Source organism: Sorex araneus, chromosome 2 (genome assembly GCF_027595985.1).
Source record: "Sorex araneus isolate mSorAra2 chromosome 2, mSorAra2.pri, whole genome shotgun sequence".
Classification (NCBI taxonomy): domain Eukaryota; kingdom Metazoa; phylum Chordata; class Mammalia; order Eulipotyphla; family Soricidae; genus Sorex; species Sorex araneus.
This window is the reverse complement of record NC_073303.1, coordinates 226,886,085-226,904,816: the sequence shown is the minus strand read 5'-3', so window position 1 is coordinate 226,904,816 and position 18,732 is coordinate 226,886,085. Positions and strand designations below refer to the sequence as shown.

Sequence of the window (18,732 nt, the reverse complement as noted above, 5' to 3'; positions counted from 1 at the left end):
CAGTCATATAATGATCAAACGCGCATCCCTTCACCAGTGCACATGTTCCACCACCAAGAACCTCAATATATCCCCCTCCCACATCCCCCCACACCTGAGTGGCTAATGGGCTAATGATCTTCACTTTATTCTCTCTACATTTTGAATACATTCAATATTTCAACAGAGAACTCACTATTATTACTTGGAATTTTTCCCCAACAATCAAACCTGCCGAAAAGGCATCATTTGATAATTTGTTTTCCATTGCTGAGAATGAAGATTATATGAGCTATTGCAGCCACGCGGTTTTGGATTTCTGTTATTTTATCTCAGTTCACAGTCTAGATGCATTTCTAAGAAGCCGCTAGGTGCCAAAATGGGTTAGTAGACCTCCCGGTTCATAGTCTTTAAGGAGCAGAGGGGTCGTGTTGTGGGCGGCTGCTCCGGATCTCATCCGGGCAGAGAGCGTGCTGGTAACACCCCCATCCCATGATCTCTTGCGCACCACGCACGTCACTACAAGCTCATACCTCTGGGTTGTGAGTTCTAGAAGATGGCGGACTCCATGTGGGCGTTGTTGCTGCTGCTGCCGCAGCTGCTATCTCCCCCGTAGAAAGAAAGCGTTGAGAGAGACAATTCTTCCCCCTCCCCGATCAGCATGGGGTTGTAGCTCAGTTCACAGTCTAGATAGATGCATTTCTATAAGAAGCTGCTAGGTGCCAAAATGGGTTAGTAGACCTCCCGGATCATAATCTTTAAGGAGCAGAGGGGCCGTGTCATGCGCGGCTGCTCTGGATCTCATCTGGGCCTGCTTTCTTCTTTTGATTTTTCAAGAGAAATATGTTCTATCACTTTAGGGTTGAGAATTCCTGGAATTGTATTTAATAACATCTCTTTTTTGTGTTACATTCAAGTTATCTGTGTTCTGTTCTGAACGGCCCATGAGCTCAAAAGTATTATTATCATTTAATAGATGTATAAATGTATTATGTCATGCAGTTTTATCTTCCATTTACTCAATTTCACCATTTTTGTTTCTACCAGGAAGAAAATGTCAGGGATTTATTTATGGATTTAATGAACATATTTTTCACCAGGGTTATTTTTAGTACACATTTAATGAATTTTGCTAAGAAATAAAAAGCAAATTAAAAATTATTTGAATATGTCAAACAATTGTTTCTTAACGGATGGTTCACCAGAACCATCTAGAAAAAAAATTAATTTTTTTGACATTATAGATTTTATTTCTATGTTCTCTTCTCCTCCCTCTGTTGCTACTGTTGCCGGTATGATGGGGCCTCACCCTTGCATATGCAGTGCTCATGTATCTTCGGCTTGTAGAGCCAGCTGGGTGTCACTGTGCTCACACATCTGCTCACAGGGGCTGCACTGGCTGCAGTACTCACACATCTTTTTAGTTGGGATCACACACACTGGCTTTAGTGCGGACAGTCACCTGTGCCTTGGGAAACTCAGACAGCCAAGTTGTCAGATGCAGAAGCAGGTCATGCTTGTTGCACCAGGGATCAGATTCACAGCCTCCACTTGCATGGCCATGGAGCTGCTTTCTAAAGGCAGTCAGAGGCCAGCATGACTATGGCGCCTAACAAGTGCTTAGCTTTGCCTCCACTAGACTCTGGCTCCCTCGCTCTCCCTCTTTTCCCCTCTGTCCCCCCACACCTTCTAAGAATTTCTGCAGTGGTAGAACCAAAGAGTCAGTGCTGTAGGAAAGAATGTTGGGTGAGAACCCACATGGGGGGCTCTGGATTTTTTAGAGATCATTTCCTGTCACACCTGGTGACACAGATGCTTGCTTTACTGTTTTTCATGAAACTGCACACTTACTTTAAAGGACTTTTTATTTGTGCTGTATTTTTCTGTGTGTTATATTTTACAAGGGAAAACTGAGACTAGGGAGAGAATACCTGAAGCCCTGCAGGAGAAACTGTTCTCTGGATCAGGACCACTTGGACAGCACTACTCATTTTATTAGCTAATTGCCCGGGATTGACTGGTCCTGCTTTTGTCCACAGCTTTGCTGTTAGATGCTACTAGAGGGCGCTGGGCTAAAACTGTCCATGTGAGAAGAGGCCCAGGCCATAGGCCTGACCCCACTTTGCCTTCACTTACCTTTTATTTTACCTGATTTTCCTTCTATTCTTATTTCCTCCTTTATTTTTTTATTTGTTTTCTTTTCAAACCCAATGGTCCTCGGGTGTGCTGCTTGGTCCTCAGAGAACCAAGTGGTGTCAGGGATCAAACCTGGGCTTCCAGCATGCAAGGTATACAGCACTTCAAGCACCGAGTTGTCTGTGCAGCCTGATTTATTTCCTTCTTTAAATAAAAAATTCCCATGTAATTTTAAAACTGACAATATGTATGCTTGTAGGTACCTTTGACTATTGAAAAAATATACGTCTTGTGCTCTAAGAGAATTTTTACTGGAATTGATCATTTGCTAAATACAGTATACCATCACACAAGCCTTTTGACTATTAAAATTGACTACACTTGTTCCTTAATTTAGTTTTTGGTATGTTTGTTTTGCTGTGGGTCCACACCTGGCTGTTCTCAGGTGTGACTCCTGGCTTGGAGCTCAGGGGACTCCTCCCGGCCCCCCAAGGCTTAGGGGATCATGTGGTGCCAGGAATTTAACTGGGGGCTTTGACTTGCAAAGCATGTCCTCCACCCTATTTTATTCTTTATTGAGCTTTGACCTGCTTACACTTCCTTCTGCCTAAAGGGAACTACTGTGTGCACAGCCAGCTGCCTTCAGCTTCATAAGCGAGCAGAGCGGATAGCATCAGTGCTCAGTGATAAGGGACACCTGAATGCTGGGGACAATGTGGTGTTGCTCTATCCACCTGGTAAGTATTGGGTTGTTGATGAGGCTTATGCTCAGTTACCAGAGTGAAAACAGGAAGTCTGTCCTGTATGCTTCCCAGCCCTGGGGGACTATACACATGGGAGGTACAAACCACCCCACTCCACTACCCCATCCTCACCAACTGCACAGTGCCATGGCTCTGCTCAGATCCTGGCTGATAAATTTACTTTCACTTTTCCACTGTCTAGCATAGTTCTTGACTCTGTGGTAAATATTGAAAGAATACAGATTTCCTGACTTTTGGAAAACCTCAAAAAAGACGCATTGTCCCTAGGAGTATTCAGGAATGGGACTATTTCCCCAGTTCCCAGAACTAAGTTGTACATGATCTCTTTTGGCTTACTGTTATTTAATACTTATCAATAATTCCTGCTTACAGCATCTGTGCTCTAATTTAGTTCCATGACCTTCTTAATAAGATGGACTCAAAATTATTTGATAATCACTGGATGTAAATATTTAAAATTTCTCTAGCCACCTCCTACTGTCCTTCCTTTATTTTGCTCTGTGTGTCTGTGATGGATGCTATTTAAGTATGTGGGTGCTGTTTTTCATCTTTAAAAAATTTCATTTATTTATTTATTTATTTATTTTGGCTAAGGTGTTTTAAATGGTCGTCTAGTTAAGAAATTTCTCTGCAAGTGTCCTGTGAGATTATCTTCTTTTCACTGATTGATGCTGGGGAAAGGAGGGCTCCTGAGGAGACCCTGCCACAGACCTGATGTATAGTTAGTCCAGCTTTACTTCTTTAAAACTGACAGCTGCTAAGGGTGCACCATCCAGAGTATCAAGAAGAACTTTCCACACAGTGACCTTGTCAGTGGTTAAAGAAAACTCAGGCATTCCTCATCATTCCTTTACCCCATTTTTTTTTGTTTGTTTGTCTTATTTTGGGCCACACCCAGAGATGCTCAGGGGTTATTTCTGGCTCTTTGCTCAGAAATTATTCCTGGTGATGCTTGGGGAATCATATGGGGTGCTGAGTATAGAACCAGGGTCAGCCACAGGCAAGGCAGGTGCCCTACCCACTGTACTATCATCTGACCCCTCCTCCATTTCTTTTGTTTTCCAGGTTTTTAATCCCAAATTTCTGCAGTTATTTTTCCATGTAGATCAGGTTTTTCTGAATTCAATCATCCCCAGTGCAACAACAACTTAAAGACTTGTTTTACTTTTGAATTCCCTTCTTATTTATTCATGTCTGTTTTAGAGGGACTCCAACCTAGGGCCTTGTAAGATAAATTCTTATTGTTGAGCCACATCCCTGGCCCTTCTCTATTTTTTGTTTGTTTGGGGGCCGCTCCCAACAGTACTTGGGTTACTCCTGGCTCTACATTCAGAGGTTACTCCTGATGGTGCTTAGGGGACCACATGGGATGCCAGGAATTGAACCCAGGTCAGCTGCCTGTAAGGCAAGCGCCCTGCCTGCTGTACTATCACTCTGGCCCATATTTTTTAAGTTGTTTTATGTGCTTCTTAACTATTTTTCTTCTCCTTCATTCTTTGTGAAAACGTTTTTTTTCTCTGACTGGGGAAATGACTCCGAGTGCCAGAATATATGCTTTACATGCGGGATTCCTAGGCTCTATCCCTGAAAACACACGGTCCCTTTAGCATAAAGCCAGGAGTAGCCCTGAGTCACCAGAGTTGTCCCTACTTTAGACCAGGTATGATCTTAAGACCAAAGTAAAAATAAATTACTTTTGTGACATAGGAGTGGAGAGTTTTTGACACTTTGGTGCTATTGTAAGCACACTGACTTTTTACACTCAAAACATTGACTTTATTGTATTTTTTCCCTCAGTAATAAAAAAAATATTTCTAGTATCTGTTAAACTGTGGTATAAATTATGGTATATAATATATGGTGTAAATATCCTATAAATTGTGGTATTGAAATATGGTATAAATGTCCCATCTTCTGCACGATTTGATGAACTGGTTTAGAAGGCCTGCCTCTTGGTTTCTAGACAGCTACATGATTCTGTCTTACAGGCATTGAGTTAATTGCTGCATTCTATGGCTGCCTGTACGCGGGGTGCATCCCTGTGACTGTGCGACCTCCTCATGCTCAGAACCTCACAGCCACGCTGCCCACTGTCCGCATGATTGTTGATGTAAGTACTGAGTAATTCTTGCCTTGTTTTCATTTTTCTTTCTTCATTTTGTTTGTTTGGGGGCCACACCTGGTGATGCTCAGGGGTTGTTATTCCTGGCTCTGCACCCAGAAGTCACTCCTGACAGTGTCTGGGGGACCATATGGGATGCTGGGGATTGAGCTAGGCCGGCCACGTGGAAGGCAAGTGCCCTACATGATGTACTTTCTCTCCAGCCCCTCTTGCCTTGTTTTCATCTCCAGAACATCCAGATTCAGGGTTGGGGAAACAGTGCGATGGGAAAGGCACTTGCCTTGCACACTGCTGACCCTAGTTTCATTCCTGGCTCACCATATGGTCTCCTGAGAACAGCTAGCAACAAGTCCTGATCATCAACACCCCCCCAAATAAGTAAAACAAAGCCCAGGCTCAGATTTCTAAGGGTCCTTACTAATTTTTCAATTTTATTGAGTTGGGGAGATAGTTCTGCCTCCCAAACTCCCTCCTTTTCCTTAGTGTCACCCAAGTAGTCATTGGAAAGACACAGAATTGTGTGCATTTATCAGGAACATTAAAGCAGTGAAGTTGTCATTACTAATTTTCCACACGTCTCCCTCCTGTTAAAAACATTGTGAATGTTTGCTGGAGGAATCACACTGATGTTAAGGCATTTACCTTGCATCTTTCCCACCCTGCTTCTAAAACCTTGGCCCAACATATGGTCCTCCAAACATCACCAGGGATAACTGCTGGGTGTGGCCCAAACCTTCCCCCACCGGGGAAAAATGTTTTCTAAAATTTCTTGACAGGGTCTGGAGCAGGTAGGGTGTTTGCCTTGCTTGCAGCTGAACCCAGGTTCTATCTTCTGCATCCCATATGGTCCTCCAGCACTGCCAGGAGTAATCCCTGAACAGTGCCGGGTTTGACCCAAGGGGGAAAATAAAGCCCAAAAAAAAAAAAAAACCCATAAAATTTCTCTACACAATAACCAAAGTAATATTTTTTGTGTGTTTTTGTTTTGGGACCACTTGACATGCTCCAGGACTACTCCTGACTCGGTCATCTAGAATCACTCCCTAATGTACTTCATGTAAAGACCATGTTGTACTGGGTAGAACCAGGCCTCCTGCATGCTAAGCGTGTGCTCAGCCCATAGAGGTGTCTCAGTGGCCCAGACAAAGCTGAATTCTCCCCAGTGTCAGGTCATTTTGATTTTTATTAGTTTTTACAAATTCACTTGCAGGCATTGAGTAATAATGTTGTTACCTAAATTTTATTCTAGACTTGATTGAAGTTTCTATAGAATATTAGAATTAAAAAAAAAAGGGCATCTAGGGGCTGGAGAGATAGCACAGCACGTAGGGCGTTTGCCTTGCACGTGGCCGACCCGGGTTCAAATCCCAGCATCCCATATGGTCCCCTGAGCATGGCCAGGGGTAATTCCTGAGTGCAGAGCCAGGAGTAACCCCTGTGCATTGCCAGGTGTGACCCAAAAAGCAAAAAAAAAAAAAAAAAAAAGGTCATCTATATTGCTTCATTCTAATATACTATAAATGTGAAGGATTCCAAAATTCTTATATTTGTACATTTGTTTCTCTAAGAATTGCTGCTATGTCTGCATAAAAATCACGTTCCACATAAAAATTATGTTCAGAGCAGACAGTTTTATTACAAAGTTCAGTTCCACAAAATGCCCTGTTTTTTATAGGCCAGAGTATCCTGGAAAGGGGGTTTCCTCCCTGGGTCGCAGTTATCGAGAAGTTTGACCACTTGTGTTTCTGTATGCAAGCGTGCAGGAAAGCCATTTTCTGCAAGACCCACACTCCCTCACATTTAGGATTTGTTCTAGTGTAGGTTTGGTAAATTTCACCATTCATTGGACTGTCGTCTAACTCCTATAGAGACGAGCATCTGGCCCTCACAGTCCTGAGCGCTGCAAATTCTATTCTCCTTTTAGAATGATCTTCATGAAATAGAAAGATTGAATATTTGAGATCACTCTTCAGGACAGTTGCTTGGGCTGTGAACAAGTCCATCACTCTGAAGTGTTGCACATTCCCACTAGGAAGCCTGGAAAGGTCTAGGTCCTTTGGCCTACCTGTTTTCTTCAGAAAACCGCTCTTCCTGCTCATTGGGACATGGTAGCTGCAGCCAGAGCCTGTGGTGCTGTAAGGGGTTAAGCCATGTGGTGCTTATTTCTGTTTCTCTGTTTTCTAGGTCAGCAAGGCAGCCTGCATTCTCACCACTCAGACCCTAATGAGGTTACTGAGGTCTCGAGAAGCAGCGGCAGCTGTGGATGTGAAAACCTGGCCCACCATCATTGACACAGGTGAAAGGGTGACTTCTCATAGCTGCTAAGGAAGCAAGAACAGTCACTCCCTGCAATTTCCTAGATTTTGTGCCAGAGATTACTTACAAAGCTCTTAGGTCTTCATACATTCCACATGCTGAGACGGATGAAGAACAGGCGAGGAGTATTCTCCAGCCTGCTGGTGTTACCAAAGGGTCAGGGTATTGCAAAGGCCAGCTCCAAAGACGGATAGCCCAGGATACTGAGAATTCTAGAAACATTGTTTTGGGGGTGGGCACAACTGACTCTGAGCTTAAAGGTCATTTCTGACAGTGTCTGGGGTCACATGTGGTACTATACTCTCTCTCCAACCCTGGAAACAAACATTCTTGGTGTTGCTTTCTACCTCCTGGAACAGTAGCTAGGCCAGTAGCTAGGTGTTTGTGTCTAATGTGACTGTGTATATGCAGCACCCATTGAAAGTGCTAAGATACTCTGGTCTGTTGTTTCCCACATGTGATATGGTTGAGACAGATATTAGACTTAAAGTCAGAAGAACAGTTCTAGTTCAAGTGTCAGCACTTACTGACAATATACTTCTCTGAGATTACCTACCCTTACCTCACCCACAGATTTATTAAGATCAAGCGCACATAATATGGAAGAACTTTGATACCCCATCAAGTGCATTAATTTTGTTTATTTTTTTAAGTGCAGGAGTGTTTTAGATGATAAACATTGGAAAGAATAAGGCATAGGGATATCTAGTGAGTCATGATATAGGAAAGTGTATGGATCTTAGACTCTGAAGATGGGGCTTTTGCGGGGGGAGGGGGGTTTGGGGCTACACCCAGTGGTGCTCAGGGCTTACTCCTGGTTTTGTACCCAGAATCACTCTTGGAGGGGTTATGGGGACCATAGGGGGCCTGGGCATTGAATCCAGGTGGGCTGGATCCAGGTGGGTTGTGCAAGGCAAGTGCACAACCCACTGTACTATTGCCCTGGCCCTAGAAGATGGGCTTTAAATCCTCATACCTTTTATCCTGAGCATCCCTCTTAATTTGGGCTAAACAATAAAATGGAGGCTTGTGATAACTGCTTTGTAGGATTGTAAAGTTTAAATGATATAATGTAAAGCACAATAAATAATCATCATAATAATATCTAATTTTTATTGAGCCCTACTGCATGCTAGTCACCTGACATGTGTTACCTAGTTGTTTTGTTTTTTTGTTTTGTTTTGTTTTTGGGTCACACCTGGCGATGCACAGGGGTTACTCCTGGCTCTGCACTCAGGAATCACCCCTGGCAGTGCTCAGGGGACCATATGGGATGCTGGGATTTGAACCCGGGTCGGCCACGTGCAAGGCAAACGCCCTACCCGCTATGCTATCACTCCAGCCCCCAGTGTTACCTAGTTTTGACCTAGATGCTGTTTTGTTTGTCTGGTCCTCCTAAGCAGTGCTCAGGGGATTCGGAGGTCACTCCTGGAGACACTCAACCAGCTAAGCTGGGCAGTTCAGGGTTCAGGTCCAGTGGTGCTTAGGGGCTGCACATGCTTCTGATTTCTGAGCTATCTCCCTGGCCCAGTAAGTGCTAATTTTGTTTTACAAATGAAAAAACAGACTGAAATGGGGAGGTTTAATAAGTAGCAGAACTAAAATTCAAATAGAGTCAGGGCTCTGTTCTTAGTCTCTGAATCATTCATTTTCTCCCTCCATGTTTATAGCAGTGCCATGTAAGTGTATCCTCATTTACATGTGTTTAAATACAGGGATTACCTATGTGTGTGTCGTCTGGAGAAAGAATTTCCAGTATTCCAGATAGAATTTTTTGGGGGGTGGTGTCACACCCAGCAATGCACAGGGATTTACTCCTGGCTCTGCACTCAGGAATTACCCCTGGTGAGGCTCAGGGGACTATATGGGATGCTGGGAATCAAACCCAGGTCAACTGCGTGCATGACAAACACCCTACCCCCTGTGCTATTGCTCCAGCCCCAATAGACTGAATTATTATTGTATTCACACAATAAAGTAGTTACTGTGTTCCAATTACTGAACTAGATTTTTTTTTTTTTTTGCATGTGTTAGACAAGGATATAAACGCTGTCACATACGACATGGAGCACAAAAGGACTGCGTTGGTGGGTTACAAACAGACCTACCATGTGTACTAGACCCAGTCACTTTTGGGAAAGACCTGAAATGTGGTTGTGCTACTGAAAGCCGCAGTTTAAGGAGCATGAGTGGCCATCTGCCTCCCAAAGACAAGCCCAAAACAATAAAAATTTTTGATGTTTGATGGTACTCAATGATGAAGAAATTTAAAATTGAGAGTTGTTAATGGATCCAGAAGTCAAAGGAGCCCAGCTATTAGCATAGTTGGGGCCAGATATTTTCTTTACATTCTGGCTTCTACATACTTAAAATGCAGATTTGGGGCAATGAATAGAACAAAAAGTAAAGGAAAATAATTTCCACTTCTAAGTTGTAGTTCTTCAAATCTGTCACTACTAGTGCTGGAGCTATAGTACAGAGGGTAGGGCATTTGCCTTGCATGTGTTTGACCTCAATTTAGTCTCCAATACCATATGTGGTCCCCAGAGCATCACAGGGTATGTCCCAAGGCCTCCTGTCCAAGAAAAGAAAGCAAAACTGTCCAACTTTTTCTTTTTTTCTTTTCTTTTCTTTTTTTTTTTTCATTTTGGTGGCCTCATCCAGTGTTGCCCAGGAAGGGTATGCAGTGCTGGAGCTTGAGCCCAGCCTTCCCACATGCAAAGCGTGTGCTCCAGCCCTTGGGGTCATCTCCCTCACCCAACACTGCCCACCTTTCAAAGCAGTTCATGATTAATGTAGCATGTAAATAACTATAAATAGTGCACTTTAACTTGAAACCAGCATGATGATAACTGAACTTCTTTTAGCATTTTGAGCTGTTTTTACAAGTGCTTTCTGTGAGGACCCAGAGAAATAGCTCAGCAGCTTAGCACTGGGCCTTGCAAACTTAAGGTCATGGATTCAAATCCCTGATGTCCCAAATGTGTGAATGTGATCCAAGCAGCTCCAGTCTTTGGGCCTAGTAACTCTGCCATCTGCAGTCCCTGGTACAGCAAGTGATTTCTGGCCACACAGCAGTCAGGTGTGTAACCACCACAGAGAGGCACAAACTCTGGCAGATGTGTACAATTAAAGGAGCACAGACCTCAATGAGTACTACAGCCGGGCTTGTGTGCAATATCACAGCAACATCAACAGTGAACGGAAGGGGAAGAAATTTTTTTTTAATGCTATATTTGAATTACTGCCTAACAGTTACATAAGGGTGGTAGTAATCTTACTTAGAGATAAGGAAGCAGGTTTAACTCCAAGGTCGCATGACTGAAAGATGGCAGGGCTGGGATCTGAATGTGTAGTCTGTTTCTTCCATCTGTACTTTCCAACTACTGTTTATTACCCCTTCACTCACCTTTCAGTAGAAGTGTTTACCTGATGTCAGTTTAATTCTTTGCATTATCTAGTGGTGACAATGACATAAGAGAGCTGCTTGGTTAGCTAAGCCTTAGCAAAGCCAAGAAGCTAAATTTGGCCGTAGCAAAGCCCCGGAAACTAGTTGAAGAGTTGCAGCACACTTTTCAGGTTGCAGCATGTCTGATACCATGTTTTCTCTTCTCATTGCAGATGATTTACCCAGGAAAAGGTTACCTCAGCTGTATAAACCTCCCACTCCTGAGATGTTGGCATACCTTGATTTCAGTGTCTCCACCACAGGCATGCTCACAGGAGTAAAGGTAGGGTAGGCTGGAAATGTTCACTCCTCACTGCATGCTGGTAAAACGCCAGGTTTGCAAAAAAATAGACATGATCGCTGCTCTGTGGACTTCTGATGCGGAAGCCAACCAGCTGTACCACTGAGCAGTAGGCGGGAGATCAAGGGCCCTGCTATATTTAACTGAAAGCATTGACTCTTCCAGAATAAGTTATCCCAAGAAATTTGTGTTATGTCCAAAGTGTTAACAGAGAGCCTAACAAAGTTACAGTTCGAGCCAGTCTGGAATTGTAGGTTCCTGTTTCATAAAACCCAATCTTGACTAATGACAGGAATAACATACCTACATATTTTGAATTTAATGTGGGGTACACATGGCAGTGCTCAGGGGCTACTCCCAGCATAGTTCTTGAGGGACCATGTGGTGTGGGGATCAAAACCAAGACTCCTGTACCAAAACATCTGCTATGACAGGAAATCTCTTCAAATGAAATTTGGATTAGGCTTTGTTCTTTTTTTTCTGTTCTTATTTTTTTGTGTGTGTGCCCCACTCAGCTCAGGGCTAAGTCCTAGCTCTGTACTCAGGGATCACTCCTGGTGGTGCTCTAGGAACCATACAAGATGCCAGAGTTTGAACCCGGGTCTGCCGTGTGCAAGGCAAGTGCCCAATTCGCTGTACTCTAACTCCAGCCCAGACTTACATAAGGCTTTGAAGCAATCAAAAATATGTATCATTTTGGGGCTGGAGCGATATACAGCTGACCCGGGTTTAATTACCAGCATCCCATATGGTCCCCCGAGCACTGCCAGAGTAATTCCTGAGTGCAAAGCCAGGAGTAACCCCCGTGCATCGCTGGGTGTGACCCAAAAAGAAAAAAAATGTATCATTTTGAGGAGTTTAGGAGAATGAGAAGTTGAAAGTTCTCAAAACTAAATTATAGCTATTGTTGTGCTCGTGGGATTCCAGTTCCATTCTGTTCCCTGTTCCTTGCTTGACAGATGTCCCACTCCGCGGTCAACGCTCTCTGTAGAGCCATCAAGCTCCAGTGCGAGTTGTACTCCTCACGGCAGATCGCCATCTGCCTTGATCCTTACTGTGGACTTGGCTTTGCACTGTGGTGTCTCTGCAGGTAGGAATGGAAATGTAAAGAAACAGGGCGTTGTCTTTGGGTGAACTATAACCATATCATCTTTTCCATCTTTCCCTTAATTCGTCAGTTTCAGTGTAATCCTTGTTTCCCAAATTGGTGCACCATCTTTATCTGTGGTATTTGTATTCTCTTATATGTTTTATGCCTCATCCCAAAGCACAGTAATCATGTTATCTGCCCTCCACTCCATCCTGTAATCCCTATGTTAGAAGTAGAGCCAAGTGGGAAGATGATACGTGGTGAGCCTTATCAGGTTTTGACAGCCAGAATGCACCCCCAGGCATGAAAGGAAGGGTTAGAAGGACTGCCAGCATGTGACTGGAGTGTAGCCCGGCTGTCCTGGCCGGAATGTGTCTTGTGGAGCAGCAGATTTCCTGCCCACTGTTGCCCACCCAAGGAACTGACCTCAGACCAATGCTGTCACCTCCTTGGGAGGCATCCCCATGAATGTTTCCTGGACACTGCACTCATCAGCCTCTCTCTGTCCACTCCTTTGTTAGGATGGCACCGTTCATAATAGGGAACCAAACTTGGAGCTTATCAACTTCTTTTTCTCTATGTCTCACATCTAATTAAATTTCATATCCTTTGGCTCAGTTGTTCGTAAAAATTGCTGTGCAAAAATTCACGAGGTCAATCACCTTCACTGGATATGCTTAAATCTTTTTTCAAAAACAGGCTCTTGTGATTTGAACCCGTATCCAGGCGTAGGAATTCGAGGGATCACATGGCTTATCCTGTGCTTATTAAGCTCATCTGTCATTTGGTCCAAGCCTTCTTGGCCTCACTTCTCACCTGTTTTCCAGGACTTCACCCTGGAGTGCTATTTCCAGTTACCTTGAACATCCCCCTTGCTTTTCTGCCTCCCTCATACATGCTCTTCTTTTGCCTCAGTCCCTTCACTGCCATCCCCACTTCCTCCAGCCACTCAGAAATTTCTTTCTTCAAGCTCAGTGTCACTTACTCTCTGAAACAACCCCCAGTCGAACTTGACTCTTTATTCTGTGACCACAGAGTTTTTTATGCATATTTTATTTACTGCTTTATTTTATGTTTATTGTCTTGTGGGTTGCATAGGAGCAAAGCTCATTCTTAGACACTTATATCTAACATTACCTTACACCATCCTTCATAACTCGGTAAATATCTGTGTAACTGATGATATTCTAAAACACTCATGTGTCAGGGACAAATGGATAATGTAAACTCTTGCCTTTTTTTATTGCAGTGTGTATTCAGGTCACCAGTCCATCTTAATTCCTCCTATGGAGTTAGAAAACAACCTCTTCCTCTGGCTCTCCACTGTCAACCAGTACAAAATAAGGGATACTTTCTGCTCCTATTCAGTAATGGAGCTCTGCACCAAAGGACTTGGAAACCAGGTAGAGGTGCTAAAGGTAAGAAACAGCTGCTGCTCACTCGGTCCTGAGAAGTTTTAAAGAAATGGCACGGGTGACAGGTGACTGCCTGCTATTTTTAATGATCGATCAGGTGTTTTGTAAACCTCAGGAAGTTGATCTCTTCTAGTATTTACTAGTGCACTCTTTCATAGCTTAATGTTACTTTGGGCAGAAGGTGAGATTTGTTGGCACACTGAGTGGAAATTGCTTTGTGTAAAGATGATAGAAACCGTGACCCCCACAGGTTTTATTCCTATACAATGTATAATCTCAAAATATTGGCTCTTGGGGTCTGGAGTGATAGCATATCAGGTAGGGCGTTGCCTTGCATGCAGCCTACCCGGGTGTGATTCCCAGCATCCCATATGGTCCCCTGAGCACTGCCAGGGCTAATTCCTGAGTGCAGAGCCAGGAGTGACCCCTGTGCGTCGCTGGGTGTTGGCTCTTGGGGAAATGGCCCAAATATAAGGTAGCGCACTCCTATATATCCAGTGATTGTAGCTCTGACTGGCATGAGGAGTTAGAAAACACTGACTCTTCTTTCACCAAGATCAGTGATCCAAAAAATGAAAAAAAAAAGATGAGCTGGAGCGATAGCACAACGGGTAGGGCGTTTACCTTGCACACGGCCGACCCAGGTTCAATTCCCACCAGGGATAATTCCTGAGTGCAAAGCCAGGAGTGACCCCTATGCATCTCTAGGTGTGACCCAAAAAGAAAAAAGAAAAAAAGAAATGAGGGTTAATCAGTAGGTTACTAGCTGGTCTGGGGCCTTAGCTACTTCTTTCCATTTTGAAATTCTATGCAGACATGTGGAGGATTAAAATAATTGCTGCAGAACCTAACATTTTTAGATGAAGGGGAGAAGAAACATAATGGCAGATCCAGCCATGATAATGATATTCTGAAAATGTTGAGTGTTTCTTTTCTGATGGTGTCTGGGCTAAAAACTTGCAGCTCTATGGATGTTCCTGAGCAGAGATAGAGCAGTGTTTTTGCCACCCCTTTTAACCCTGGGGTGACCCCACTAACCTTGTCTCTGTGTCTTGCAGACCAGAGGGATCAATCTCTCATGCATCCGGACCTGTGTGGTGGTGGCCGAGGAGCGGCCCCGAATAGCCCTGCAACAGTCCTTCTCCAAACTCTTCAAAGACATCGGGCTGTCCCCTCGGGCTGTCAGCACCACATTTGGATCAAGAGTCAATGTAGCAATATGTTTGCAGGTGACTAATGGAATCTTGTCTGGGAACAAATGGGAATGGAAAGCAGGATGCCCCCAGCAGAGGTCTCAGCCGGGAGAATCCAAAGCTCCTCTCACCTGCTGGGGGATGGGAGTCCTTTTGGGACTTCCCCGGCCCCCACTTCACTGCTCTGTAAAATAAAGATAATGAAGACTTAATCTGATCCCTCCTTCGAAGTGCCGTTCTGTAGAGTCATTGAGTTCTCAGTGCCAGGTACTGGGAGCCACACCCAGCAGTTGAATACCAAAGAAAATAGTACGGGGGTGTGTATAATCTCTTACTTTTTTTATTTAATTTTTTTTAATTGAGGTACAGAGGATGGCGAGATAGTATAGTGGGTAGGGCACTTTTCTTACATGCAGCTGACCTGGGTTCAATCCCTGGCACCCCTACTCCCCCACTCCCCTGCCAAGTTCCCACCAGGAGTAAGCTCTGAGCACTGCCAAGTATGACCCCCAAAATAGTGATAATATTAAATAAATTGAGGTACAGTGGTAATGCTTTGGCACATACAGTCACTGAACCACTACCAAAGTGGGAGAACCCTCCTGGGCACCTGCTCAGTTCTCTGTACTCTGCCCATCTCTCTGACCAGTTTCTTACACACATGGACATCCCTTGCCCCACCCAATTAGCGTCAGCTCTGTTGTCAGAGCAGCAGAAATGTTTGTTTTCATTGGACATTACCCATTCCCTTGCTTGTTTCATTATATCAACATATGACTCAGATCATCCTGCATGGCCTCCCTCTGACCTGCTTCACTTGCCAGGATACCTTCTAGTTCTAGCCACGTAGCTGTGAACTGCTGGTTTGCCTATTTTCTCATAGCTGATTAGCATTCCACCGTGTATGTAAGCCACAATTTCTTTACCTGTTCTCCTGTTGCTGAGTACTTGGGTTGGCTCCAGAAGTCTTGTCTGTTGTAAACGGTGCTGCAGTGAGCATAATGTGCATCTTAGTAGTGATGATGACTTACAGTCAGAGATGATGAATCATGATGTGTTTGTCGTATATGAAATTAATTTATATCTCCTTTTTTTTGATCTCCTTTGTATTTTATAATCTTTTCCCCCAGAGGAAGCACAGATAAGGCTTAGTCTCTCCTCCAACCAGATGATAGACTTGTCATGTTATTAGTGGGTGAACGACAAAAAGGGACTAAGGGCCAGAGAGATACTACAGAGGATAAAGCACTCCCCTTGCATGCAGCCCAGCCTGGTTTGATCCCTGGAGTTAAATATGGTCCCCCAAGCACCTCTAGGAGTGACTCCTGAGTGTGACCTAAAACCAACAAAACAAAAAGGGACTGAGCTACCAGGAAAAAATGGAGCTGATTCCATGTGGTCTAGAAGCTCTCAGTGCAAGTGCAGGTCTGTGTGAGCTTCATACCCATTGCATTGTGACATTCAGGTGTCCGGGCGCTCTCACCTTGGAGCTCCCTGTGGGCTCCTGACCGGCAGCCTGGCCAGTGCTGACTTGGAGGTCCCCAAAGTAGACCTGTCTTTCCCTGCTTTGAGTTCGGGGATGGAACCGTCTCAACGTGGTGACCTTTCAGTGCTGCTGTGGCCCTTGTGGATAGGCCCCTGCTGTCCCGGGAAAGAAAGAAAACATGAGGCTAAAACCAGGCTGCCGGGGCTGAACAGCGGGTAGGGCGCTTGCCTTGCATGCATCCAACTCAGGTCCAATCCCAGTACCCCAGGTGGTCCCCCAAGCCCACTAGGAGTGATCTCTGAGCACAGCCAGGAGTCAGGAGTAAGCCCTAAAAACTGCCACCTGTGGCCAAAAGATACCAAGCTTGTGAGGGGTGGGAGCCAGAGCTGTACAGGATACTTTGTTCCCAGCACTGCATGGTCCCCCAGTCATTGCCAGATGTGTTTCCAAAACAAACCAAAAAATACCCAGGCTGTCTCTCAAGGCCTGCTGCAACCCCCACCTCACTCTTGAAGGGTGTAAACTTCAGAAATAGAATTGGAGAGTTTTCTTATGTGGCCAAATAATGTATTTCTTGATTTGAAAATATGAAATATAGAAATAATTTAGGTTTAACTAAAGAATGTTTTTATTCTTTTTAGGGAACCTCAGGGCCTGATCCAACAACTGTGTACGTGGATCTGAAGTCACTAAGACACGACAGGTGCAGTAATTTGGGGTTACTTTCCCAGAGTACCTGCACATAAGGTTCTGCGCCTCACATGAAAGCTGGCAACCCTCTTTATGTCTTTTGTGTGTATCTTCTCAAAGGGGTGTGTAGAGAGGGATAGAATTTGCTTTCAGTGTCTAATAAGATTCACACTTATTAGACTTATTATTATTAGGAAAGAGGGCGGAGGGCCAGAGCTACAGCACAGCGGGTAAGGCACCTGCCTTGCATGCGACAGGCCAGGTTCTATCCCCAACATCCCTTATGGTCCCCCGAAGCACTGCCAGGAGTGACCCCTGAGCATCGCCGGGTGTGGCCCAATCCCCCATCCCTAAAAAAGAAAAAGGAAGAGGGATTTTTCTTTAGCATTCCAGCCAGATTACAAGCTTGTTTACACTTAGAAGAAAGCTTTCATTTCACAGTGGAAAGTAATACTTAGTTCTTTGCGTAAATGCATTTTGAGACTTGATGGAAATGGATGCTCTCTCCTCTTTGAAAATAAGAGATGGGACAGACAAGATTTAAAAAAAAAAAAAAAAAAAGCAGGGCCCAGAGTTTCAACCCACAGTCCCCTGGGAAAGTGCCAAGGTGGGCATGTGAAGGTCTTCAGTCTGGACAGTGCCCCTTAGAGGACAAAGGACACTTCTAAAGATGCTTTTTGCTTATCCCCCTCTTGCCACAACAAGGGGAAGCTACTGACATCTAGTGGGTAAAAGCCTGCTGTGTTGCTGCATGTCCTAGAGGGCACAGGATAACCTTACCCAGAGAGTTCCCTGCCCAGGATAGCAGTGCTGAGCCGGAGAGACTCTTCTGGTGTGTGGGGAGACCCACTGGGGGCCTGGGGAGGAGGCACCAGCTCTCAGGCACTGGGATGGTCAGAACATGTCATGGAGGAAATGTTCTTCTTCCACAGGGTTCGTCTTGTGGAACGAGGCGCCCCGCAGAGTTTGCTCCTCTCCGAGTCTGGAAAGGTAATTTGTTCTCTTTATTACTCACGGGGAAAGTGGTCTGTGTGAATAAGTTCATTTAAAAATAAATAAAAAATGGAAAGTATCTGATTTCTTTTTTTTTTAATTTATTTATTTTTATTTTTTAATTAGTGAGTCACAGTGAGGGTATACAGTTACAGATTCAAACATTTCGTGCTTGTTTTTTCCGCATGCAGTGTTTGGGAGCCCATCCCTCCACCAGTGTCCATTCTCCACCACCAATGAACCCAGTATCCCTCCCACCCCCCAATCCAACCCCCACCTCCACCCCACCCCGCCTCTATGGCAGGGCATTCCAATTTGTTCTCTCTCCTTTTGGGTGTTGTGGTCTGCAATAGGGGTATTGAGTGGCCATCATGTTCGGACACTAGTCCACTTTCAGCGCGAGTTTCCCTTACCACAAAAGGAAAATAAACCTTTCACTGGCATATTCTTCTTCACATTCCAGCAAGATTCAGGGTTCATTATCTTCAAGGTAGAAAGAGGAGCAATACTTGAAAGGAGCCAAGTCAAGGGGCCAGGGAACGGGAAAGGGGTGGAGCACATGCCTTGTGTGTGTGACTTCCGAGGGCTGGACCAGGCTTGCTGGAAGCAGCCCAGACCCAGGCACCTCCCCTGAAAAAAGTACAAAAAGAACAAGTCAGTTGTATCTTTATAATGTTAAGAGGAGGAGAATGTGGGGAGTAGAGAGGAGTGTAATGTCAAGGAAGATACATATTTGAAGCTAAAAGATAAAACAGGGAACAGATTATAGAGGTAAGATTTCTTAGAATGAAGCTGTAAA

At 44.4% G+C, this 18,732-nt stretch overlaps 1 protein-coding gene across 2 annotated transcripts in view; it reads left to right on the top strand.

The window, feature by feature from the left end:
• DIP2B (disco interacting protein 2 homolog B) overlaps positions 1 to 18,732 on the top strand; it is a 248,270-nt gene that overhangs the window by 219,732 nt on the left and 9,806 nt on the right. For both annotated transcript variants that reach the window (XM_055128597.1, XM_055128596.1), the window contains 9 exons: positions 2,729 to 2,852; positions 4,868 to 4,989; positions 7,186 to 7,297; positions 10,939 to 11,048; positions 12,026 to 12,156; positions 13,406 to 13,574; positions 14,630 to 14,800; positions 16,892 to 16,953; positions 17,873 to 17,930. In XM_055128597.1, coding sequence (XP_054984572.1) covers positions 2,729 to 2,852; positions 4,868 to 4,989; positions 7,186 to 7,297; positions 10,939 to 11,048; positions 12,026 to 12,156; positions 13,406 to 13,574; positions 14,630 to 14,800; positions 16,892 to 16,953; positions 17,873 to 17,930 — 1,059 coding nt within the window. The remainder of the gene's footprint in view (positions 1 to 2,728; positions 2,853 to 4,867; positions 4,990 to 7,185; positions 7,298 to 10,938; positions 11,049 to 12,025; positions 12,157 to 13,405; positions 13,575 to 14,629; positions 14,801 to 16,891; positions 16,954 to 17,872; positions 17,931 to 18,732) is intronic.